The 27,496-nt window shown below is 42.1% G+C and overlaps 1 protein-coding gene across 2 annotated transcripts in view; it reads right to left on the reverse strand.

Annotated features, from left to right (window-relative positions):
* Positions 1–628: 628 nt before the first annotated feature.
* RSU1 (Ras suppressor protein 1) overlaps positions 629–27,496 on the reverse strand; it is a 110,699-nt gene continuing 83,831 nt past the window's right edge. For both annotated transcript variants that reach the window (XM_072854388.1, XM_072854387.1), the window contains one exon: positions 629–1,102. In XM_072854388.1, coding sequence (XP_072710489.1) covers positions 912–1,102 — 191 coding nt within the window. In that variant the 3' untranslated portion in view covers positions 629–911. The remainder of the gene's footprint in view (positions 1,103–27,496) is intronic.

Here is a 27,496-nt window from a genome sequence, read left to right on the forward strand (position 1 = left end):
TTTGCTCTGCTAAGACTAAAACTGTCTGGAAATCACTGTCTATAGATTTTAGGTTTTTCTTCCCCACTAGTAAGACCTGAAGCTATTTGAGATGTTAAACAATTTGTGGCTTCTGAGCTTGGTTGTGGTGCTGGCTTTGTACAGATAAATATAGAACCTGTGGCATTTTCAAAAGCCATTTAGAACAGCTCTTCAATACAAGCACTTTCAGCAGAGACTAAATACATTATTTGGGTTTTCTGCCTAAAAAAAAAAAAAATCACTTAAAAAATTGGCAGAAATACCATTTTCTTCAAATGAGAAAGTTCTCTTTCCCCAAATTGAGGCTGGCAATTGGCAGCTCTTTACAAAGACAATTTTTTTTTCTTTCCTCTTTCCCTTCCCCTGCTCCTTGATTTCAAAATAACCCTCAAGGTAAAAAAGCAGGACATAGCAATGTAAAAAGAAATAGAAACTGATTAAAATTTTTCACTCCTTGAACAGAATGTTTTACATTTTAACTAACTTGTATCAGATAAAATGCTATCACATTCTGACACAAGAAATTAACACATTGCAGGAAACTGGACACATACGTTCCTCAAGGAATTCACTATTCAGAAGTCCTACTGAAGAAATTGAAACACAATACAAATGAAGACCTTTATTAAAATCACCTGGAATATTATATGAAATTTAATATCGTATAATATAGGTGCAAAACCCCTGATATTGACAGGAAGTGACACATGTGAAGAGAGGACATTAATATACATATAAATAGAAAAGCTAAAATGTGTTTGACAGTGATGTATTAAATGGCTACATAAATGTGACCACAGTTAGGAGAATATGTAATTTTGTATTCCTTAAGCAGTATCTTCTAAAGCAGTATACATAGTAAATTGCTTTTACCTCTAGCGTCTGCTTTCTTATGAGTAACAGGAGATGCGTAGGAATATTATAGGCACATGCAAAAGCAATGTAAAAGATACAAAAACAGAGGCAGAAGCCAGGGACTTATTTGTTCTTGGCTGCCAGAGGCTTACGGCTGATCTTCTTTGACTTGTCATTGTTCTTCTTTGGAGGTTCAGGATTTGCCTGCATGTGTCTGCCATAAAGACTGTAAGGAAATGAGACAAAGCATATTTGTGATACAACCATTAAACACAGGCTTTTACTCTGCAGCATGTTAAACAATGCATCTAGTTACTAGAAGTAAAAAAAGGAAGGTCAATATATGTATTTTGTCTCAACACACTGAATTTTCTGTTAGATCTCATGCTGCAGTCCATAATATTAGGGTTCTTGTGACTAATCAGGAGAGTAACATCAGGAAGAGCAGGCCTTTGAAGCAGTGAAGGAGCAATCAGTTTTGCCTTCAGAAACTAGCAACCTTTATTCTGCAGTTATGGGATTAAGGCTTGGAAGGCTGCAAGGATGTGTATTCAAGTCGACAATGACAAAAATTGGGTTGAACTGGAGAGATAGAGTGCCCACTTAGAGCAAAGTGAGCATCATCCCTAACCAGAAAACCCAAGGGCTTGATAATGTGACAGAGAGCAATGGTGTCACAGCCGCCTTTGCTACTCACACATAATTGATAGTACTGGGACAGCTACCAACACATCAATGCCACATTAGTAAGTACCACTGATTAAATGTTGACAAAGTATCCTACAATTAAGATGGGTAGCATTCAGAGCGAAGCTAAATAGACTACATGGCTGAGAGAATCTTGCTAAATATCACATAGTAATTAATAGATAATTTATGAGTAATCCTGATTAAACTAAATTAAAAACCTACCCAAAATAAACACAGCTCAAACTTAACTTCCCTTATTGACATAAAGCGCTTTTTGAAGATGTACTTTGCAGGGGTGTCAGTGTATCTAGAAGGGAACAGAGACAAGCTTTGTTTCTCCTCATTCAGCTGTATAAACACTGGCAATGTTGACACCCATACTGGAATCCCTCTGAAAGGTGTCCCCCTGCTAATACTTCAGCCCAATGCTGGTAAGTGTCCGCCCCAATCCTGTACTAGGCTGTTGCCAGTCAAGTTGGACACTAACTTCTACCAGGTGATAGGAATTCTGCTGCTGAAGAAGATAACGGCACCAGTTCCCACAACAGCCTTCCTTGTGTCACTGCACTTCCACCTTTTGGTGGACTTCATCAAGAAACAGGACAGATCCAGAGGCTTGGGGTTGAGAAACTTGAGTCTTCCTAGAATTGCCTTTTGATGTGTCAAAATCCGGATAGGCAGCTGTCAGCACTGTCACCACAGAACCCGGGTCCTGCATCTTCATGTGTCTAGGGCATGCAGAAGGTCCCAGCTGTTGCAGGTGAGTTGCATTGGTCCGTCACACACACCCTCACATGCACTCTCCGCCACTGCAGTCCACGTATGTAGCTTGCGTCTGTCCAGCCCTTGCTGCAAACAAGGACCAGGTACAGATCCTTTTGCTACTTTTGCTTAGTCATGTCAGGACAGACTTAGTTACTCATGATATGTTGTTGCTTATCCAGAAAGCATGACCTGATATACAGTTCTGCAGTGGGTATCACCCTGAGCGGGTATCTTGGAGATAAAGTGACTCTTTATTTACAGTGACCTCTTGCTTTGCAGGCTGAAACTAATTTCAGCAGAGGACGGGCCCTCCTTCTTCTACAGGGCCTGGTGGACTATGCAGTCAACTGTATGCAAGAGACATTAAACAAGGATCCAAAAAGATAGAAATACTCTTGAATATACTGTGCTGTAAGGCATGGCCATGGAAGGGCTATTTATGTCAGATACAGAGAGATTTTAGCTAAGACATACATTGCTCTCTACAGCTTCCTGAGGAGGGGAAGTGGAAAGGGAGGTGCTGAGTTCTTCTCCCTGGTAACCAGTGACAGGATGCGTGGGAATGGTCCAAAGCTGTGCCAGGGGAGGTTTAGACTGGACATTAGGAAGCATTTCTTTACCAAGAGGGTGGTCAAACCCTGGAACAGGCTTCCTAGAGAGGTGGTCAATGCCCCAAGCCTGTCAGTGTTTAAGAGGCATTTGGACAATGCCCTTATTGAACTTGGTCAGCCCTGAAGTGCTCAGGGAGTTGGACTAGATGATCGTTGTAGGTCCCTTCCAACTGAAATAGTCTATTCTATTCTATTCTATTCTATTCTATTCTATTCTATTCTATGTCAGCAGATTAAAATCTACCACCTGCTCTGAGCTTTATTTTACTCTATCTGGGAGACACTTCAACCCTGGAGTTCCTGGACTGCAGAATGGGATTAGAGCTTCTCAAAGGGTGGGGTGGAGAGGCAGTGCTTGCGTTCACCTCCTCAGCAGCTGCAGTTTTACATCATGCTGCTAAACAGGTTGCTGTCAAGGTGCACTGTACCCAAAACAGACTTGCTCAAGGAAAATACAACTGTAAACTACGACATTACTTCACCTTACTGAAATTTTATGCGTGCCATCACCTACTGTCAACAAGGGATCAGATGCCATTTCCTGATGAACGCAGAGAGCCCTGACCCTCCGTGATAACTGCATGCTTACTATTAGCTACAATAACTTATTTTTCTTTTCATAAGAGATACAGCCCCAACAGCACAAGGCTGTATTTTATCCAAGTACACAGTCTGTGTACTAATCAAATATCCATCCTAAATAACTGTCCTGTTTTGGAAGGCGTTAAGTGAGTTGAGGGAAGGAAGATATGAAAGGAGATGTTTTGGTATCAGGAAATACTGTCGTTGTGGAAGAGCACAGAAGTGTCATTCAAGGAGGTTGTCCCATCAGAAACTGATCCAAGGTAGAAAAAGTCAGGCAACAAGCACCATCTTGTTCTCAATGATATGCAGTGCAGCATTTGAACCACTGTCAGCAATAATTTTGTAACTCTGAGAAGTTAGAAACAGAGAAATGGAAATGCGTGGTCAAATCTGTGAACACCAATAGTTAGTTAAATACTAAATTAAGATTCAAGTTGGTTTTTGGCTCTAGAGGAATAATGCTACGTTGGAGTAGAATGTGAGGTTTTTTCATATAAGAAGAAAGTCCCCATTTGGGACTTTAAGCAGTGAATTAACAGAGAATCCACTGATCCGCTGTATCTCGGCACAAAAAATCTTCGCGGATGGGAACATAAATCCCCTGTCACTGTCCTGTTTTCTACCTCCTGCTGCCCCACAGCTCCTTTGCCCTGTTAGTGCCAACCCAGAGAAGACTACAACAGCTTTAGTGGTTTTCAGGTGTTACATACCCTTTTTTTGCTCAGGTTGGTTTAGGCTCCACTTTTTTTGCTTTGGAAACTTTACATTAATTTCTCTCTCAGATGACACTTTCGGCATTCATCCTACCTCTCATTTCCTGCTTTCTCAGTGCAAATGTTCAAGTTTGTGGACTGGCAGAGCTCCGATTAGTGAACTTTTTCTGAAGTAAAAGGGTGTGGTGGGAATTCTACTGACTGTGCAGAAGTGCAGAAACTGAATATTGACAATTCTGAATGAACTTCAGAGTTCTGGTAAAGTCTACTTGGGCAACGCCTTTTGACTGCGAAATGAGGTCCAGCGGCCACTGCATGCATTAAGCAGTAAAAATCCCAATTGACTGTATGGAAGCAGTTTTTCTTTGATATTTGCTCCTTACAATATTCAGTGCTATTGGTGCTCCAGCAATTCCCTCCACCCCATGCAAATACTATATTAGTAGTAGATGATGTGCATGAGTTGCTAACATCTGCAGCACTTTTACATTCTTTTTACTTATTCTCATGTCCAACCACTTCTATCAGCACGTGCACCAAAGTTTCATCCAGGAAAATAATTAGTGGGTTTGAAATAAGCAAAAAAAATATATCTACTTAGGTTTCTCTGGCAAAATTTCAAGGAGGTTTCAGCTGCACATTGCTATCTCAACTGAAGATAAGTGCTTTACAATCTACCACAGTAGTCTGCTACACAAAGAGCAAGGATCAGACGTATTTAGATTATACAAGCCTTCACAGACAGGGACTCTCTCTTGTGTTTGCACACATCAAACACGAGGAGACATATGGTGTCACAACAACATTTAAATACAATAATGACTGCGATAATGCCTCTGGGACAGAATTTGCCTTCTGTTACACTGGGGAAAAGAGAATTCACAATTTTCAATGAACTTCTGGTACAACAACAGACACCACTTTTATAGATCCCAAGGAAAAAAAAAACACTGAAAAAAAAAACCAAAAGAAAAAAACTAATAGAGCTGATCCACACGGAGAAGCAACTATCTGAATTACACAAGAACCTATAACCCCTTGGCTGTAATAGATGTGGAGTTTACATATACAGTCCTTAATGATTTCGATACCTACTGGAAGGATACAGCCACAGAAACCATAGCTTACACGTCACCATCTGTCAGTCAAGCTGTACTAACTAACTGCGTACATGCTCTTGCTCTGGCATCACTGCGAAGTCAAACGTGTTAGGCAGAGACACTCGCACACCATCCTCGGCAGTGGAGGTCAGCTTAAGACATGCACACAGACAGTTACGCAGCTCAGCTGATGGATGGTAATGTGCTAGGAGATGGCACCTTGACATATCTGTTTGTATGACTAGACCCTTAGCGAAGGCAGATGGTCTCCATAAACAGACAAAGGAATATTGAGGCAGATTGTGGCTACTGTTTCAAGGCAGATCTGTCAGATAAGTGCTGATAATACATTCATGGCAGCACCTTCACACTTCATATTTTGGAACGTCACCTATTTATAAGGCTGGTATAGCTCTGAGCAAGACACCACACACAGCTCGCAGACCAAAACCTCAGCTGAAGAATAAAATCTGGAGTGCAAATAAATCTTTGAGATGCTTGCGGTTTGCAGCAACAGTCAGAAGCTAGTTATTATAACCATAGTTCACAAATTGCTGAACCTTTGTAGACTTAGCAGCTACAGTATTGCATGCAGCCTTCTCATTATGTTAAAGTGAAAGGGGAGATTAAATGCAAGACTGAAAATGCAGAAAGCCCTCAGACAGAATTTCCAGTTGCTTTCTTTCCTTGTATATATTTTTCAAAGCAAACATCTCTCATGAACATAGATGTTTCTTTGTATGCAAATATAAACATAAAATCTCTCTGCATTCTCTATCTGCCCCACTGGAAGTAACAAATGAGAGCACTACGGCTGCTGCAGCAAAACTAACAATATCAAGTGAGAAAGATGCTCATTAAACTTCATCATTCTGTCTACTTTAATGATGCTTTTACTTAATAAAAATTCCCCGAGCAGTTGCAAGGATATTAGGCAAGGTCTTTGGTTATGTATCAGGGGTCTAAGCTGTCACTAGCAAGCATGCAGTTCAGGAGGGGCATTCCCAAGAGGAAAGAGTGAATACAGCTTTCTTGTAATAAATTCAGAGAGAATCAATAACCACAGCCTGCCACATTACTTAAGCATTTAGGAAGTAGGTGATCCTTCTAAATTAAACTACAAATTGCTAAATGTTGCAATTTACAGCATAAGATCAGGCATGGAGCCTTGAAACTTGAAAGCATATAGTCTTGCTACCAAAATCTCTGAATTTAAAGAAGATCCATAGTTAAAATTCATAAAGTTTAAATAAGCCACTTTCAAAAACCACCTTCAGCACAATTGCCTTGAATTTTTCTCTCTTGTACAACAAAACACTCACTAGCTGAAGGCTACATGCTCCCAGAGATGAAAAGAGTGAACCTGTGTAAGCTAGTGAACTAGTGTGAAGTGTTTGATGCACACATTGGTTTTCTTGAGTTTAAGCATTTTGAGAGAGGATTTCGATAATGAGCCATAAGAAATACACTGCTCTCACTTTATGTCTGTAATAGACCTACAGGGTGAGTATGCAGAATGAAAAGGATGCGCGCACAGTTAAATACGATCCTGGAGAGATGCTAACTCCATGTATGTACCGTAATCTGAAAAACAAAGGTGAAACATTCCTTTGAGCACTGCTCACTTTTCCAAAAACTCGAGCTCAGGTTCAGGTGGGTATTTAATGCTCAGACGCAGCTTCAAATGGGGGTATTTACAGTGACCTCAACAGGATGCTCCCCAGCCCCAGCTGCTGAAGCAGGAGAGGGGAAAGGCTGAATCAGTGGTGGTATCACTAGAGACCCAAAGCTGAGAGAAGTGATTGCAAGACTGATATGGGCTGGCTAGCCTATATTAGTTACAATTCTTCAGCACTTACTGCAAGATGCATTTGCCCTGGCAGTTTTTGCATAGCTTATTGCTGGTCCTGGTATCCCCTTTGAGCGACTGCGACTGGCCTTTTCTCCCATGGGAGCTGCTAACACATCACCTCCTCAAACCACATCTCCCAGGAAGGGGACAGATACTGGGGTTTAATTTGCCAGTAATGTATCAGTGAGGGAAAACAGTGGGGGCTAAAATTACTTTGCAAGTATCACATTCTTTTGGTAGTTTACCAATAATTTATTTTTATTCTCTGTGACATAAGTCAGATGATTTAAATTAAGAGGAACATTGCATGGGTAAGTAAGTGAAACGAGTATCTGCTTTCCTTGCACACTCGGATGGCAAGCTGAAGTTTTAGGATTCTTAATAAGGAAGAACAGCCAAGAGTGACTCATTTTATTCAGCTAATTTTTTGCCCCTTGTTTGCGAGTGCTCTGAGAGCAGATGGCAGCAGTGTCAGAGATGTTCGTCATCTGAAGCTCTCCGCAAGTTTCTTCAAAAATCTCAGCTTTGGCCTGTTGTCTGGCGGTGCACCAGCTCACTCCTCATGGTCCAAAGTGGAGGCAGCGCGGACTGGTTGAAGGGGGCAGGCACTGGCGGTGCTGCATGCCTGCTACGCTGCAAGAGCCTCTGGGCTACTAAACCTGCAGCTCTTAATGTCTTGTAAAACTGCTCCAGTATTTTTAGGTCTGTAACAGTTTGTTTTCCTCTATTGCCCACTCACACTCTGGTATGCCTAATACTTCAGACTGCCCCAATCTCCACACCCCACAGCCCAGCCCCAAGACACTCCGAAGCGTAACAACCTGTGATATTTTTCCGTTCCCTCCACCTGCCCTAATAACCCAAAGTTCCTGCAGAGTTTGCCCTGGCATCACCCTCCCTAATCCCCCGAAGTCCTGCACTTCACCTTTCAAAGAGACTTTCTGCATCACCAGAAATCCCTAATCCCCTCAAGTGGTTTCTGGGGTCTTAACCCCCAGAGGCACTCTGCAGGAGAACTGATCACCTCTTCCCATCCCGGTTCAGCTCTTTTCTGTAGCTAGTTTCATTTTTTGGAGCCTGAATTAGATAAGAAGGAGAGGATTCAGTACAGGTGGAGAGCTAGGTATCCAAGCCTATGTTGCAGTCAGTGGTGATCGGGCTAATGAAGCCAATGGAGTAGAGAGCTTTTTGGGTGACCAAATACAAGTGTTTGCTGTGAGATGCTTAGTTGCTATACTCTGTTACAGATTTTCACCAACTACAGTAGACAGTGGGCAGCTAGCTGACACGTAGACACTCACGTTTAGATATTTTAAAATGCTAGATGAAGTCCACCCAAAGCAACCACTCCCCCGCTGTTCCCACTTTGCACACTCTCACAAGCTGTTAGCTACCTTACATTACGGACTGCTGAGTCATACAGTCCAATGCTGACTTACTGCGAATTCCTGCCTAAAAACACTCCAAATCTCAATAAGCAAAAAAAAGTATTCTGCCAAAACTGTCCTGCAGCTCACTGTCTCAGTGACTGTGTAGAACATGCATCCTCCAAAATAAGCCCACCCATTCCATGTGTCTCCTACTGGCCACTTCATCATTCAGTTCCTTCATAGGGCTCCCTTCTGCTGGATCCCTTAACCCCAGTCTCTCCCCTTTGCATTTGCTGGGCCTCATACCTGGAGAAAGACTCAACCTCTACCTGCCATGTTTCCCACCCGCTTTCCCTACAGGTTACTGTCAGAGATGGACCCTGACCAGATGGACCTCTGGCCTGAGCTCAGGAGCTCCCTGTGGTGCCCCTCGCCATAGCATCACCAGTCCTGCCATGATGACTCAGCAGCCCAAACACAGGAGCCGTAAAGGGAACACAGTCCAGTCGGACGTATAAGGAGACACCTCGAGGACAATGTGTCTGTGTGGGGAGATTTGAGCTGAGTTAACTGTGATTTACAAACACCTGCTCTCTGGTAGGGCTGCCAGTTCCTGGATAATTTTAATTCTGCCAGACATGTCCACTCTTAAACTGGTTAATTTAATCCCTGCTTCTTTGAACTCACCATCTTGCGTGTTAAGGAGAACTAATTTTTTTTTTTTTTCCAGAAAGGAATTCCTAGTAGGTGTTAGGCATTTCTTTAATTAATATACAGTAATAAAAGAAAGCCTTCTCCTTATATTCTCTGAGGCTAACAGCCTTTTGAAGCAAGTACTTTAAATGAGAGGCTTGTTAGGGGAGCACAGTTAGAAGCTCATAGAAACCTAGCTAAAAAATAAGTCTTTTTTAAAGGAAAACATACAGGCCAAGATTTGCAAAACTGGCTAATGACTTTGCATACACAACTTGAAAGACCTTACAAGAAATGTGGCTTTAGGCAGAGAGGGTTTTGAAAGCACATGGAACACCAGCATCTGCTTTGTGAAAGTCAGACCTATCTAATGCCCAGGGAGCCCAGCACTGAAAATCTCAGCTGTGATACAAAGCCAGAGAGACACACAAGGGGGACGTCCATGGAACTGTCACGAAGATGGAAAGGAGAGGACATGCTTATGCTTATTTCTTTAAAAACAGAGACAAACACAAATTAAGATTTCATCTAGAGAATCTATTATGCTGATAAAACAAGCCCCAGCTAGCCTGAGAGGACCAGGGAGAGAATGATACATTTCTGCACCTGGATAGAGTCCTATCAGACTATCTCAATTACAAAGAATTTCTCACTGGGACTCACATCTTCAAGCAGATCCAGAAGAGCTGATCTCCCCTCTCACGCTCTATTTCGAATGGATCGATGAGTGGTTCAGCCTACATATGCAGACCAGTCCCTGGATCCACCTCAGGCGTGGAGAAACTTCATAGGTCAGAACCTGAAGTCTTCACGGCTGAGAATTCCCACAGATTGCAGTGGAATATTTTTCCTCTTGTTTTCTTTTCACAGATCAAATGGTGCTTTCCCACTTACGTATGACCAGAAAAAAACAATTTAGTGCCAGATACAGGCATCAGCTGCAAACCCTGAGGGCTGAGGTATCCACTAGAACAAATGACATCCTCCACCTAATCAATCCAAAGGAATTAAGAGCTGCAGAATCTGCATGAGCAGGCTCACTTTCTTTGGCAGAAGCCAGCACAAGTGGCTGCAGAGAAAAATGCACCAGCAAGTAGGAAAAAGACTATTCAAGTGAGAAAGAAGTGTGTTCTGTTTACTGAAGTCATCTGTATCATCACCCCATGCAATGCTGCAGGCTTGGGGAAGAGTGGCTGGAAAGCTACCTGGTGGAAAACGACTTGGGAGTGTTGGTTGACAGCCAGCTGAATATGAGCCAGCAGTGTGCCCAGGTGGCCAAGAAGGCCAATGGCATCCTGGCTTGTATCAAAAATAGTGTGGCCAGCAGGACTAGGGAAGCGATCATGCCCCTGTACACGGCACTGGTGAGGCTGCACCTCGAATACTGCGTTCAGTTTTGGGCCCCTCACTACAAGAGAGACATTGAGGTGCTGGCGTGTGTCCAGAGAAGGGCAACGAAGCTGGTGAAGGGTCTGGAGCACAAGTCTGATGAGGAGCGGCTGAGGGAACTGGGGTTGTTTAGCCTGGAGAAAAGGAGGCTCAGGAGAGACCTTATTGCTCTCTACAACTACCTGAAAGGAGGTTGTAGCAAGGTGGGGGTCAGTCTCTTCTCCCAAGTAACAAGCAATAGGAGAAGAGGAAATGGCCTCAAGTTGCGCCAGGGGAGGTTTAGATTGGATATTAGGAAAGATTTCTTCACAGAAAGGGTTGTCAGGCATTGGAAGAGGCTGCCCAGGGAAGTGGTTGAGTCACCATCCCTGGGGGTATTTAAAAGACATGTAGATGTGGTGCTTAGGGACATGGTGTAGTGGTGGACTTGGCAGTGTTAGGTTAACAGTTTGACTTGATGATTCTAATGGCCTTTTCCAACCTGAACGATTCTATGATTCTATGACCACAGCCCTTGTCTTTATGTATTTGTAATTCCATGAGCATGCAGTAGATAAATCAACAGTTTGCTCCATTTCACCAAAGCATGTTGTTGGGACGGTATTCAGGGCCACCTGCCTGCTCTCAAACTAACCCCAGACAGGCAGCGAACATGGTGCAGAAAACATACTGGCACGCAGCACAGACACCCTCCTGGAGCCAGCCGAACACAGTCTTCATTCTTATGTTATTTTAATGTTGTTGTCCACATGGAGTCCTTTGGGCTTAAGTAAACCAGAGCTCATTTTCCTTTTTGAATGCTACACTAAGGGGCTTACTGCTCAGATGAATCCCCTTACATAATCTTTATTATTGATTTACTACATGCATTTTGCTGTGCACCTAATTAACATTAAAAAAAAGGAAAACAGAGGGTAAAAATAGCTAAAGTGCAAGCCAACGTACTTTCTTGAAGTTATTCTACATCTGGCAGGTATGTATTTCTTCTCCAGTAACTAGACGAAGTACACCAATAAAATGTATAGAGGGGACTCTCGGGAAATACTGATACACAGACTCTCTTTTTTTCTCTTTTTTTTTTTTTTTAAGCAAAACTAAAGTGTCTGAGTTAATCTGAGCCTGCTCTGCTGCACACTGAGGATGACCGATTTCACTGGCAGTAGCAGGGAGAACATTCAGAGGACCACAATTCTCCACACGCAGGGTTTATATAGCTGCCCCACTGGGCTGGCTCACGTGTCTCTCCAGGGCGTCTACCTTCATCATCCCTGCCGGCTGCCGAACAGCTCCTCAAAACAGGCACAAAGACTGAACAGTGACGAAGGACACAGTGACACAGTGGGGAACTCAACCAATCTAACCCCCCTGAATCACCACTCCTGAGACCCTCAAAGGTGAAGGACTAAGCCCTGGTCCTGCCGCACAACCCAGTTGTGTGACCCAACACAAGAAACTCTTTCTGGAAGGCTGTGCAAGCTCTGGGGACCACTGTGTAAAGGGGGCATAGGCCTTACTGTGGGATGCTTAGGGGGAGTCTTGGGATTGAGCAAAAGTATTTAAGGATTACACAGGACTTCTGAGAAGTTCAGGGGAAAGACCAAGAGAGCGGAAGGGAGGGATCAAGGTGGATGGCAGAGAACAAGTGCAGGAAAATGGAGAGGATCAGGCGGGGAATAAATGAGGTCAATAGTGTGCAAACAGGAGGCTGGTCAGCACACTTCTTTGGCTAAACTCTGTGCCAAATCACCTCCACTTTGTCCTACCTAAACTCTGTTTCTAACTGTTTTCTGTGTGAGTGTGCTCTCTGTTCTGACAGCATGCATGAATGACCCATCAGCAAAGTTCAAGCCAGACTAGCTGGTCACTAGGATGGACCGAGTCCTGGATACTGGAGACACCAAGGGTCTGGGACCAGCTCCCAGGGAGGCTGAGGGGCTGTAGTCTGGTAAGACTGGGTCTGGGGGCCTGATACTTAAAACATCAAGATTTGGGAGCCAGGTACCAGAGTGATCCCTGACATAGGGTTTTCCCTGAGCATTGAAACCTGGAAATGCAGTCTGGCTGTTGTTTGTCCGCTCTGTTTTTATGTGGCCATCTGTCCTCCCATCATGCTAATCTGTTCATCGCTGGCCATGTGTATATAATGTGTTCTGGCCATGTGTTCTGAATTTGTGGTTAGCCTTGCTACTGGCAGGACAAGGGAAGAGGGATATGGAGCAGCTGCTCACTGCCATCAGCGGAGGAATCCCCTGGCTCCTCCAGCCCACTGGATTTAGCTGCTCAAAAGCACTACCAGAAAAAAGGTGAAGAAATGAGGAAACTCACTTCACCTTTTTGACACAAAGGACCACATCTGAAGTGCTGCACATCACAGACAATCCAATTTCACCCACTGAGTTGGCTTTGTTTGACTCATGTTGGATATACTTCCCAGAAAGGCTGTTCCAGGGAACCTTCTTGGATTGAATTTTTGAACATGCATAACAGGCCAACGCAAATATTGAATTTTGCCATCCTCCTCATGAAATCTCTTTTCAGTTCCCAAATACAGCCTTTTCAACTACCCCCTGGCCAACACTGGCAGAAGCATGCCAATGGTGTCAATCTTCCAGACACTCTGATGAGTTGTACTCAGACAGGTCCACATACATGCAAAGGAGCAAGGAGATTCAAAGCCAATTTCAAAATCATTGTCACCATTCATGTTAAAATGCTGGAATTTCGAAAGCCAGAGATCAAGTACTTCATTATGAAAGCAAAAAGTATCAATACAATGGTTTTCCATCTACTGTGGAAGACCAAAGATGGTCACACAGATACCATGTAATAAAATGATACAGACTATTCACCCCATTTTCCAGCCAGTTTTGAACAAAGCATCACACCATTTATATTTGGCAAATAATTACCGGGTTTTAAGCACATCTTTGGCGTTTTTCCATGGCTTTTACTGTGCCAACAAAGCTGCTCCAGAATCTTTTCAGGAGGGACCTATGTTATGCGGCAGCCAATAATATTTATGATAACACTGCAATGAAAATGTTGCTTACTGTAATGAGCAGAGATCAGAAGTTAAGCCCCCAGCTACCTTTCTATTATTTTTCATTACAGTCTTTCTGGGTTTGTTATGCTTCAAGAGTACTCAGGGAATTACACCAACCTAGGCTCACTGGTCAGCTCTTCATTACTCAGACCACACTGAAACTGAGCGATCAGCAAACTGAACCAGCTCCTGAGGTAACACAAGACACTAACATTTGTTTGAATATTTACCATTTCTTTTTTAGCTCATCGTCTTTCTTAAAGCTCTGTTCTGTAAAACAAACTTGCCTACAGTTGGAGGCGGTTCTGAAACAACAGGAAAATCACATAATAGTTTTTCATGTCATTAACACCTTGAGCGAAGGGTTGGGCTTCCTTTTGTCTACCAGAAACAAACTGTGATACACTCATGTTTTCCTGACAGCAGTGTTTTTCCTAGACTTGTGTTCCATAGTGCTGGATGAGCTGGGTGAGACAAGAAGTCTCACTTGCTACGTGAATTCTTGTCCCTGCTCCATTGCAGATTTTTACATTGGCTTCCTTTCCTCTTGCAAAGCAAGAAGCTGACCACCCCTTTGGAAAAGGGGTTACACTGATGTTATCCAATCCGCACGACTTCCCAAGTTGCTTTCAGTGTCTTTCAAGGCCCACAGCGTGAAGAACATAGAGCCTTTTGAAAGGCTTTCTTCTCCCCAATGTCCATCAAGATGAAATGGCAACATAGCATCAGCCTGATTTTGATTTCAACAAAATCAATACAAGTTTTGCTTCTGATTTCAATGGGTGCAAGGTTTGGCCTTTAATGTCACGCAAACTATTCCTGACAACTGAAGATCCACTAGTGCACACCGCGCAGCACGGGCTATCCCGTGAGATAGGTCTCATCACAGTCTTCTTGGAAATAACCTGCATTTCTTATTTTAGTTCTCTCCTGAACAGAGTAACTTGGGAAGTGCGAAGACCTCTAGATTACTTAAGAATTATGATAGAGGTTTCATAATAATCTGTGTTGTAATTAGTGTTAGCAACTGAGGCATATCTTGGAAACTGTGCAAAAACAAACATGGCTTTACGATGTCAATCAAACAGCACGTTCTTTGTTATTTAAATCATCTACACATGGCCATTATTACCCATGCAAGCAAGCAGGCAAACTGCACTTGCAGTACAGCTCACAAGCCCCAAACTATACGGCAACATATGAACAACATCTAGGCTGGCTATGAACACTGGAGTGAAAATTATGTCTTCTCATGAAGTGCTAGTAATAGCTAGGGCCAATGAGTCACTCTGTAAACTTCTTAATGCACGCATTAACCAAAATAGTTTCTCTTACAAGGAAGGTGGCATTATGCATACCGATATGATCTGGTTTTGCTGAACATCTTTTTGCCGTAGGTAGGCAGCACTCATCCTAAATCATTGGTGCTTACGTACGCTCATGAGTTAGAGGAACAAATATGGAACTTTCACTTAAAAGGACAAGGACTAGTTTACTTGATCATCAGACATTTGCAAAAGGCACCCACGGGAGCCTTAAGAGTGATGCAAAATAAACCAGTGGTTCCACCTGCTTCTGGGCAAGAGGAAAAGGAACATGGAGTTGAAACCACCTGCACTGAATCAGTCTAAGTGCCATGGGCAGCAACGAAGGCAGAAAGAGTGCAACAACGGGGAGCCAAACCCCAAGCTGCAGTCTTGGAGGATAAACTGTAGGACATCTACTCTGCATCTTCTTAGAAACATGTTGGAAAACACGTTGCTGGGAGGGCAAACATGGTCCTTGGACTACTGTCCTTACTTTCTGGTTCCTCAGCACACAGGCTACTAACACGTTTGCCAAATCCCAGCCTATGCATGGAAGGTAGCAAACAGGCACTCCCTTATTTGTGAAACCGTCCTAGTATTCCCCAAGTTTGTGGTATGGAGCAGATTTATGAGAAATGCAGGAGTGGGAAAAGCAAAGTGGCAAAAGTTTTGTCAACAGCTCTCTGTCACTAAGAAAGCACTTTATTAGCCTGTCAATTGCACAGTGTCTAGGAGATACATTTATTGACAACTCACTGCCAATTGATCCAACATCTATATAAAGCTCTTCTTCTGCAATGAGTTTGCTGACTCACATGATCGAGATCTATAGAGAACTAATAGCTATACTAAGCCCCAAATTGCTCTAATTTCTAAACAAAATTAAACCAGAAGTGGTAAAATCCCACCAACATCTCAGCAGCTAGACCATATTCACTGCTTACAGCACAACATTTTAAAATGAGATTCATTTTTGATACACTTCATAGGGGGGGTATGAACTCAACGGTGAATAAAAGTCCTTATAGAAAACAGTTTTTCACTTCTATGGCCATTTGTGCTTATGGGATTACTTTTGAAATACAGGGAGTTTGCATTTTCTATTCCCTCAACTCAGCATGGAAGTACCCAGTGATGTTCAATTCTGTACGCCAACCAACTGCTCTGTGCAGTCGGGTCCCTCAGCCTCTCATCAGGTTAGGATAATGCTGCGAATAGCTAATTGATCCTGCAGTGGCTTTAACAACTGGCAGTCACTTCACACAGCCAGCAGTATTCCTGCAGTGCAGACGCTCCTAACCCTTGCTTGCTTTGCTTTGTACTACCTGTTTTATCACTTCATGATAAGGCAGCGTCAAAGACAGCAGGAGTAACCTATTCTGGCATCTCCATCTGGCACTATATATCAGACTTGTGCTGCTCTGGTGGATTAGTTTCAGATCCCTGTTGGCAGATCAAAGGCAGCAATAATAACCACAAATCAATCCCTCTTTAAGGCCTAAAACATCTTCTCCCTCACACAGGATGCCTCATTTCTTCACCACCCCAGAGCCCTTATAAATACCAACTTTGCCTAGACACAACAGTTGTATGCAGATACTCAGGCCCTGGAGAATTTGGCACTGTGTTTTCAGCTGCTTTCTCCTATTCACTGACAAACAAAATGAGCAGCATCAGTAGAGAGGGGCTCATGTAGATTAAACACTTCGAGTCCCCAAAAGTCAGGAAGCTGCTTGGTGCCAAAGTGAGGGCATACAGAGAAGATGGCTCGCTTCCCTCAGTCTCATCTCAGGTAATATATTTTCCAGCATCCATCGGTGAGACAGGGCTGTATTTTCACTGAAGCACCTAGCTACCATCAGCTCACTGCTCAGTGCTCTAAGCCATCCAACAGATGTTTTCAGAGCACGTGTTCAGATACAGAATAGACGCATCCCCAGCTGAACAACTGCACTGTGGACAGGTTGCTTTCTAATGGTGTTTCCAGACAGCTTACCCACTTGATTAGCACATGCTCTAGAAAACAGGACTCGGAAAGGGGATTCACGAGGTTCAACGCGGCTGTTCCAATATAGGGGGAACATCTGGTCCCTTTCACAATGACTGTGCTTGCATTCTTGAGATCGCGCTTGAATTCTTGATGCTCACCTGTTAGGTCTCAGCTAAAGGCAGCAGGAGTTAAAATACGACTCAAAGGCTAGTTATCAGCTCTCTGCCTGGCTATGCTTCACTGTCAAAATGAGATTTTTACTGCAAGAGAAGTAGCTTTTGTTTGCTCCCTCTCTGTAACACCTGCGCAGTGACAAAGCTCTATTTACCATGATGTAGCTAGGCAGTTCCCTAGGACTCAGCTCACCCAGAGATATTGTGGCAAAAGAAAAATCTGTGTCTTGGATTTTACAGGAGAACAGGTATTATGCTGTAAAAGATATACCTGCATGATCAGTGAAGACATAAACTCTTCCTCTTATCTTTCTTTAAGTCTTTCAGTCTTGTAACTTGCAGTTTGAACTATGTCTCCGAAGAGACTGCAACGTCAGCTAGAATAGCAACAGTTCAACATTCCTACATTCTTCCTAAAATGAAACCCAGAGATAAAGAGTGAGAATGATAGCTGCTTAAAGATCTTCTGAAATTCTTAAGAAAAATGAATCTATTAAAGGCAAATAGCCATAAATCCTCTGGTGCCAATATTGCATACTAGAACAGTTTGCAAAGGCCAAAAAGACCTAATATTTCAGGGTTACCACATAAGGGCCTGAAGAACATTTTGTCCCAAAATTCTTTTGAATACAAATGTAAAGTACTTTGATCCTGATCTTTTCAGTATTCAATTAAGATACAGTTCCACATTGACTGTTTATCGCTGATAATTTTTTTACTATACACATAAAAGTAGAACATTGTCTCAACATATGGAAAATGTGGATAGTACATATTGCTCATAGCTGCACATAATTTTAAGAACTGTAACTGTACTATTTCTAGGTAATTTTTAAACTATGACAAAGATGCATGCTATTGAAGAAAAATGGCAAACCTATAAAAAGCTACATGTTTGAGTCAATCAAATATAAAGAGTATCATTTTTTTCTTATAGGATGATTCTTTTACATGCTAGTGTAAGTAGGAAGTCAGAAAGATTAACCAAAGATCAGGAAAAAAAGACCACCCTCTTCTTTCCCCCTCCTGCTCCTGAGCTTAGAAAACATCCTAAAAAGGGGAAAAAAAAATTACACTGGCAGATTCTAAGACAGTTTAATAAACTTTGGGGAAGGCCGTAGTGTTGAATTTGCCTTCCTGGTAGTACCTAAAGCACTGCTACTAAAGCAATACAATAAAGTTTATGAACTTGTCTTTACTGCTGCATAATTTATCTTGAGAAATGATACTATGGCGAACAACTGCTCTCTGTGAATCTCTTTGGGGCTTCAGTGGACTGCAGTTTTTATCACAGCAAGTAAACTGGATCAAAGCTGAACTCCAAACTGAAATATATCTAATATATTTTGGTATTAATGAAAAATACTTAATTCAAAAGTTAAACACCACTACACTCAAGTAAGTATTTTCTTATGTTCCATGTCAACTTTCCAACTAAAAGCCTTTTAAAGATATTTACACTGAAAATCAAAAGAAACAAATTCCAGAACCACTCATATTTCTTTCTATTCAAGAAACTTTCCCTCTTCTGTTTTATTAGTTTCCTGCCTAACAAAACCCAAAAATATCCCTTCATAAAAAAACCAAACCAAACCAAAAAAAACAAAACAAAACAAAAACCAAACTGCCTATTCAAAATAAACATAACTAAACCCCAGCAACCAAAGCCAAAGGTACACTTGATTTCACTTCTTCACCTGGTTTAGTGCTCATGGTATAGTTTGCTCAGACCACTTTCCAGCACTGTAGTTACACTGCTCTAGAAAATGTTTATTTTCGGGGTGCTTGCTTTCTGTCAGGTCAGCAAGTTAACATGCCTACGCAGCTGTTTGGTTAACAGATTTAATGTGACGGAGGCATGGGAAACCCCAGCCAGAGGAAAAAGGTAAAGGGAAAAAAAATAGATCAATCCATTTTTGTAACCAAAAAACCCACACAAATCAGACGGTATGAATCAGAAGGTGTAACTACACAGAGGGACGTTTCTCCACGTGTTGTGGAGAAAACTTTGTTGTCACTCAAAGCCCACAAGCCCACACAAAGCTGACAGGAATAGTGGAGAGGAACAAGCACAATGGAAGGGAGAGCCACAGAATAACGGTCAGCCCTGATTTCTTGCCAAGGACATATTAAATCAGTCTGTAGAACAGCTTCGTGAGAAAACTGTCAGATATTCAGCGTAGCCTGGAAAAACAACTGCGCTGAGGGACCGATGACCTACAAGTACAGTAGGGTAGTTTTCATCCCTGGATGTTAACATTGTTGGCCGAGTGGCATTTCTCCATGCGTTTGTCTATTACAAGATAATTTCAGGCCGATGGATTATTTGATGAATTCCAACATTTCAGGGAACATTCTAGGTAATGGGCAATATCATTGATTTTGGTGAAAACAAGAAAATAAAAGGGGAAAGGTACATATACGCACAGGGTTGTGACCTCTTGCAGTTAGCCGATGCAGCTGTTTCAGCCATCCAGGTCTGTGGGCAATGACCTATAGATCAAACAGCCAGTGGATGGCTGCCGTCTTCTTTGCCAGCATTAACGATGCCCCCCTTTCCTCCATATCCTTGCAGCACTTGCTCCCAGTACAGTTTAGAAATGCTGACACCCAGAAAAAATTGCCTCAGGGAGAGGAAGAAAGACCAAGCTAGGGAAAGGATGGAAGAGAGGAAGGAAGACCTATGATGACAAAAGAGGGATGAAGACACACAAAGCTTCATGTATGGAAAAGCAGCTGACCTTGGCATAGGAAAAAGAGGACAACACCAGTATATTGCAAGAAACAGACAGGCAACTCTCACTTTGGTGAAGAAAGGGAGCATGGAGGGAATGAAGGAGTAGATGAGCATGCAGACCATGTCAATTCAGGGAGCCCTTATGGTATAGAACAGAAGAACATGGGGATCTCTTGACTGATGCAAGGAGCATATCCCTCAAATGCTGTGCAAGTTCTCCTTAGTCTGTTTTTCAGTACCATTACTTCAAGACCAAGCACGTTCAGCATGAGCACAGACTGCAGCAGACCCTTCCCCGTTTAAACATACATGGTGCTTGTCACTTCTTCACATCCATCTTCCAGTCACATTAGCTTCGTTAATGAAAAAATAAATGTTGCAAAAGGGAAGTATTAACATAGCCAATGCCAAGGACATTAATTTTAAAAACGCTATTTACTTTGTATCAGAGCAGTCATATATCTTGATCTTGAGCAGTTCTTAGCCTTGTTCAGATTCTGATTCCATGCTACAGAGACAAACTCTGTCTGGACTCTCCTTCCTGCCCATGATACATTCACTCAACATCTTTAGTACTGTACCCACTTGATGGGCTTCATGTATTTCATAGAAGACAATAATTCTTATTTAAGCAAAAATGAGTTTTTTAGGGCAAATCCTGGATAGTGACTTACTGTGAAGTATAGACACAATACAGCTCAAACAATCTGCTTGAAGAAAGAAGTCACCTGGCTCCAAACACAACAGTTGGCCTCATGCTTTGTGAAAAATTTGCAGCTCCATGAAGATAGCGGGTGGGTCCCCAGTCTCGAGGGATAAGCACTAGGTCCAGTGAGCTGCCTACAAGCATTACTCAGCATCTGGCTATGAAGATCCATGTTAGATCCTGACAGTGCAGATGCAGGACGCTAGTGAAGAGACTTGCGCAGGTAACCCACCTTCCTAATCTGTTCCCCTAACACAAACCAACCACAGATGTCAACTCTGCATTTTCCCCGAATCAAGAGAAAAAACTACAGAGAGCACAAAACCACTGTTGAAGCACAAAAAAAAGGTCAGCCCATGGCTACTCTTCATAGTTTTTTTGATTTGCCAAGAGAACTAGGCATCCAGGGCGAGAGAGCCCATGCAGCCTCTGGGATGCGAGGGTGGTGCTCTCAAGACACAGAGAACCTCAAGACAGTATCTCCAGAGCAGTCACTGTTAGAATTAAACCCAATATTTTCAGGAATGGGAGAGGAAGCAGAAGCAATTACCCTGGCAGGAAATGGGCCAATAGATAACTTGGGAATAACCTGCATATGTGAACAAAAGGTGAGTTTTTTTCCACCATCTCCCCATCCATCCAAGCCACGACTTCAGTCACTTGCTAGCAGATGCCGGGCGACCTCGGTGCTCTCATGCACTCATACCACATTACTGCCCGTCTCCTCAGCGGGGCTCTTTGGCAGACGTCACATGCTAAGTTAGCATTACTGAAGCTCCAGCTGATATTCTCTCCAAAACTCCTCTGCTCCCCCTTTCTTAGTCACTATGGCAACGCCCATCATGCTGCAAACAGCACCAGCCGACTCGGGGCTCGCTCTGCACTCATTCATCTAAGCTGTTTTAAGAACTGCCTCTTTTCCCTGCACAATGTTTCTGAAAACTGAGTGTTACTCCCTGCTGATGTCCCCACATCTTTGACATAGTTCCACTGCCCTGTGTTGCAAACCCACGGCTGCCCCAAATGCGGTCCCACTCGGGACTGGGTAAAAGAGCCAAAATCAAAACCGAACACAGAACACGAACACACACGACATGTGAGTATCTCTAAGTAGGCTGGAGGCAGACTGAGGACCTTCTCTTGAAAATCCTGGTTCTTGTGAGCAGCTTTCCCTTTTAAAAGCTGTCCCTGCTAAATAAAGGCATTGAAGATCAGCTGTAGGTAGCCAAAATAAAAACAGTGAGGCAAGGACAAAATAGCAGGGCTTTCCTTTGATCTAGATTTTTTCCAGGATACATCTTCCTTACTTGCTATTTTGTTTAATTGGGCTGTGACTATATATTAATATTCCTCACATCACACCCATTCTGTATTTATGTTAATCCTGGCCTGGGAGAAATAACAAGATTTCATTTAACTTGATTCTGTTCTTACTGATTTTTTACTATATTCTTGAAACATTATTTCAGTACTGGCACTTTAGATCAGATATTCTCACAGCCTTTCTGAATATTTTTTTTAATTTGGAAATTATTTTTAGTAAGGAGGGGAATACACTTGTGTATTTTTTAATTCTGCCAGAACAATGAAGAACAGGCCAGGGGTTCACAGCTTCAAGATAAAATAATCAGCACATAAAATAAAAACAGTTTGAAGGAAGAAAGACACTTTTTTGAAGGAGTCTTCCATAATTTTTGCAAAAATGAGTTTAATAGTACTGCTGTTTACGTGTATGGGGATAAAAACTACACATGCTACAATGGGAGATCTGTAACTTCTCTCAATACATGGGAGAAAACAACATTTCTTTCGGAAGGAAAAAGTCATTTTCGTTGAGGCAGTATATAATTTTCCACACACAAATGTGTTCATCCAAACCCAACCTACATGTCTCTGTACCTTATGCTCAAATTTTCTCTCACTGCATTCAATACATTAAGTGCTGCCTAACTCCCACCTCCTGAATTCAGCAAAAAAATATTTTTTTTCCTTTAAAAACCCGACCCTTTGAAATGGAATGTATTCTTATTGTTATCGCCTACAAGTTAGAGGCTGAAAACAGCCATTAGTTAACAACCTACCCATTACCCTGTAAAGTGTTAACAACGCGTGAACCACTGCTGTAAGGAAATTGCCCAAAGAAAAGGGCAGGGCACACTCCCTGATCCACTCTCTTCTGGAGAACAAAAATGTACGGGGGATTTACCACTCAAAAAGCCTTGCTCTTTTATCCTCCCGTGCTGGCTAACCTTTGCTAGCCACCAAATGAAAGGGTGGGCCACAGCACGGCCAAGGGTTTAGCACTGCTGCACACACTCATGCATCTATGTCAGCATCTAGATCCTGGAAGCTCTGCACCTCTTCTGCAGCCACCCCACCACCCTATGGACAGGGAGATGCTTGAGATCATGCACCATCGTACTTAGCACACTGAAGGCTGCGCACCCCTTATATGCTTGAGCTATCAAGTCGAAGTGTTTGCTAGTTACTGTATTAAAAGAGGGGAGGGGATGTACTGAAACTTGCACTTTTCTAGAAGCACGAGGAAAAGAGACGATCCAAAATTGCTCAGAAAAATTTTAAAGCCTGTTAGTTCAAGCTGTGATCCCAAAATAATACAATTCAAATAATTCAAAGTAGTCACAGAGTTTAGCAATACAGTGGTATTAAAGGAAGTGCGGTCTACCCAAAGTAAACACGGTGAACCAAAATCACACAAAGGAAACCCAGAGTCCTAAGAGGACAAGGAAGAAAATACAAGTTGGTTGTGCCTTTGACATTTGTCCATCATCCCTCTCTCCCATCTACTGATTGGTAATGGGAGGAAAAGGCAGCTGATACCCTTTTATATTCTGTCCTTTAATTATTTGGTGTCCTTGATTTCTGCTTCTACTAAATTCTCCATTTTTCTGCTATTGCTGCACTTCCTCCTATCTCTTCCCTTTGCCTAATCAGCTGATTCTCCTCATTTATCTTCCCTGTCGAGAATCTTGGCTCTTCCCATTTCTCTTCCCTTTCCAGCTCATCAGCCTTCGCCTTCTTACTGGTCTTCCTCCTGTACCACTTTTATGCTTTCTTCCTTCCTTTCCTTGTTTCTCATCATTTTATCACTTCTTTTTTTATATAGGATACTCATCTTTCCATCTGTCCTCCGTTTTTGCCTCTCAGGTGGCTGGATCTGAATAGGAGTGACTCTGTTTTGAGACATTTAAGTAGGAAAACGAATGACTCTTCTTAGTATTTTCCTCAGCAGATGGACACACACTACGTAGAGGGGATCTGCTATGATGTGTTTTAAGATATTTCCCTGGATCCCATAACACCGTTCAAAAAATATTTTAAAAGTATTTAAAAGAGATTTCATATGAAACATTTCATATAAATCTTTATGGGAATTGCAGTAAGTTCCATTTTTTTCCTTAAAAAGCAGGCATGAAATAAAAGTTATTACTGACATCTGTCATATTTTAAATTCCTTTATAAAATTTAGTAGTGGCAGCAACAGATGTAGCATAAAACACTGTGAAACGATCTCCTTAATAGAGCATCCTTTAAGGAAAGCAGCTTCATTATTGACAGTCATTTAGTAACACAGGAGGCAGCTTCCCAGAAGATATTTGCTGCTGTTATATTAGAGGTAATTAAACTATAAGGTGATTTATTTCTTGCAGCCATGTAATTGAACTTTCTAAAGCCATTAATGATACCTTATGAAAGTATCAGCAGATAAAGAACATGATTATCCCCAGCAAAACTGCGTTTACAACACGTAGAGCCACAAAAATTCTACAAAATGCCATTTATTGGCAAAATATTAATATATTAGGCCACGAAGGACAGTGCACTGAGGGTAGAAATGCTGTCACCAAATGTACGTCTCTCCTTCACCCTTCCCCCAGCTCTCCCTTTCCTATGATTGACAGCGATTTTCTGAGAGTAGGCATTATCTCCAGGCAAGAAAATCTGTGTACATAAAAAATAGTTTTACATTAGTCCTACTGCAGCACTATTGATTACTAGAGGAAGCTGTAGGCAAAAAAATATATATTTTTTTTTAAAAAATAATGTGTATTTAAGAGTAGAAAAAAACCCCTATGTATAGAAATTCAAAGAAGTATCAATGTCTCACATATTTTCCCCACCATATTAACTAATCCAGCAAAAAAGGTCCTTGATATGTCATTTGCTGATTGATGAGCACAGAGAGCTGAGACCTGAGCACGGAATTTTATTGCTGAAGACATTTTCATCTGCAGCCAAATCACCAGGGAAACACTTTGTCAAACAACTTCATTCTGCAGGGAGACTTTGTGACAATATTGGCAACTTAAGAATTTGTTCTGGTTTTTCCAATAGCATCTACCTGTCCATGTTGAGAAATATTTACAGTAGCACTGGAATTCATGCAGATGTCCAACTTAAGACCCAGGAACAAGTGGTTCACATTTCATTGCAACAATATGTAAAAAACAGATGCTCACAAGCTCTATTTTTTTTAATATCTATTTATCTATATATAAATGATCCAATATATTTTTGGCAGAGTTTAATACCAAACTCGTCTACTCTCATAATAACAACTGATCTTATATTGAGCATCTGCAGGACTACAACCTGTTACTTGTTTTCAAGAGCTCAAGTACCTCTTTTACCCTTTTTTTTGGTTGGTTTGGGGTTTTTTGGGTTTTTTTGTTTTTTTTTTTTTGTTTGGTTGGGGTTTTTTTGCAACTGGGGACACTGAATCTAACAAAATGCTACTGACTTTTATACCATCAGGTTAGGCAAGATGTTAGGGTTTCAGTAGGACACCATGGGTTAATATATCTATACTCTTATCCTCTTGCTGCTCCCGAAATTGCTAAGGAATATGAGTCCTGCTGATTGTCTTGAAACTTCTAATTATTTTCTGTGTTGAACGAAATTCCCAAGTTTCACAATTTTTTACTGCAGTGGCAGCAGAAGTGACCTACTACGAAATTTTCTCAGCTGAGTAATAGTCAGTCGGTGTTCTCGATGGCTCAGCTGTGCTGTCCACAATGGGCTAAACCTGATAAATCCAAAAACAGGTAGCCCCAATCAGGATTTATGTATAAAATTGTACATACAGTTACTTTGTCCATAGATGAGCATAAGAAAACAAATGAATGGCCAAACAAGATAGTTAAGACTACCTGGCATGTGGTGGAGTGGGGGAAGCGAAGAGCGTTACTATTTCTCTGCAGATAAAGGCACACTTTCAACCCAGCGGAGGAACAGCAATAAACTCCCAGCTTCAATTCAAGCTAATGGTAAAACTCCAGTCCCTTGCATTCAAAAGAGTTAGAGTTTCTCCTTGGGATTTTAGGGTTAAATCCTCTAAGCCTCATTGATAATTTTGTATCTGAAAATGGGGGGTTAAGGTGAATAATTGTAATTTTTCCCAGAGAAGCTTCCCTAGGTACTGCCATGCCATTTTACCCAGGCAATCTGACAATGGCATTGTTCCACCAACTAATTTAAAGGACAGGAGATCAAGTGTTTAATACTGCCAGTCACCTTGCAAATAAAAAGGCTTTCACCCAGCACTGAGCACTCATTTCCACCATTCCTATGGCCACAGGATCCACTCAAACCCCTGCTGCTGCCCATCCTCCTGATGCTGGCCTTCAGAAACACACACAGAATTATGCTTTAAAAAACCCCACACCATGCCACATGTATACTAAGCAAAAATACTGGAATATGCTCTGAGCAGGTTACTACCAACTTCATTACCTTTTTTAAAGCTTTGAACACATTTTAATAGCTCTTATGAACCACATTGCTCTGTGTCACCTACTCTTATCCGAAACCCTCAGATCAAGTCCCACCTCAGACAAATCACCCCCTTTGTTTCTAGATAAATTCTGGCAGCGATGAAGGCTGAATGATTTGTTGTGAGATTTTAAAATTGCAACTCTTCCTACCTGCTGTTTCATTTGCTCTTTTTTCATAAAAGCTGAATTAAAAAAGCCCAACACATTCTTTTCTACACATGAAGAGCTTAGTAAAAACAAGTGGGTGGGTCTTTTACTGGCTAAATTACTTTGTGAGTAGAGCCACGTGCCTAACACTCTCATCTGAGACTATCTACACATCTTTCTAAATGGCAGCTGTGCTCTTCTTACAAGGGACAGGTCCCCAGCCCAAAGCTGCTTTTCCAATGGCTGGTGAGGGGAATACCTAGTGCCCTGTTCACTTGTCCTCGGTCTGAAAGGTAGAAATGACTCCTCTGGGCCGGGTATCCTTGGTCTGATACTGCTGATCTTTTCCTAGTAGATCACTTTCAAACATTTTTTTTTCCTGGATCTCTGCTTTGTGATCTTTGGCTTGTTGATCTCTGGCTGGTTACTACAGCTTGAAAGTTCAAATGGCACGCAAACACATATGATCCAAACAGCAATGTAGTAGTTCTTATACTCCAGAAAACAGAGAGCATGAGGACAGGTTGACTGGACACCTTGCCTCACAGCTGGAAGAGGAAGGGCTTTTCCCTTTCTACCAGAGTGTATGAATACAGCTTGTTACAGGCACTGCTGCAGTAACGTGACAGGTTTACAACGCCTTGGCTTGCTCAGCAGTAATGATCTTTCAACATCCCTGTCAGATCAATGCAAAACTTTCCTCAGGACCCGCTTACTGGAACACTGGTCAGGAGGGAACGTAACTTTGCAAAAACAGCATCCAAACCAGACGGCTCTACCAGGAACTGATGCAGTGAGAGACATGGGGCTGTTTGCAAAGTTCTTTGATTCAGCGTGCTGGAAGGATGCATGCCTGACCCCTCACAGACCAGCTGCAGCACAGCTTCTCCTTGTGTTACCTGCAATCATTGAGGATTTTGACCGAATGATCTAGATTTGTTGCAAGTCCTTTCC

The sequence above is a fragment of the Ciconia boyciana genome, chromosome 2 (assembly GCF_034638445.1).
Source record: "Ciconia boyciana chromosome 2, ASM3463844v1, whole genome shotgun sequence".
Lineage (NCBI taxonomy): Eukaryota > Metazoa > Chordata > Aves > Ciconiiformes > Ciconiidae > Ciconia > Ciconia boyciana.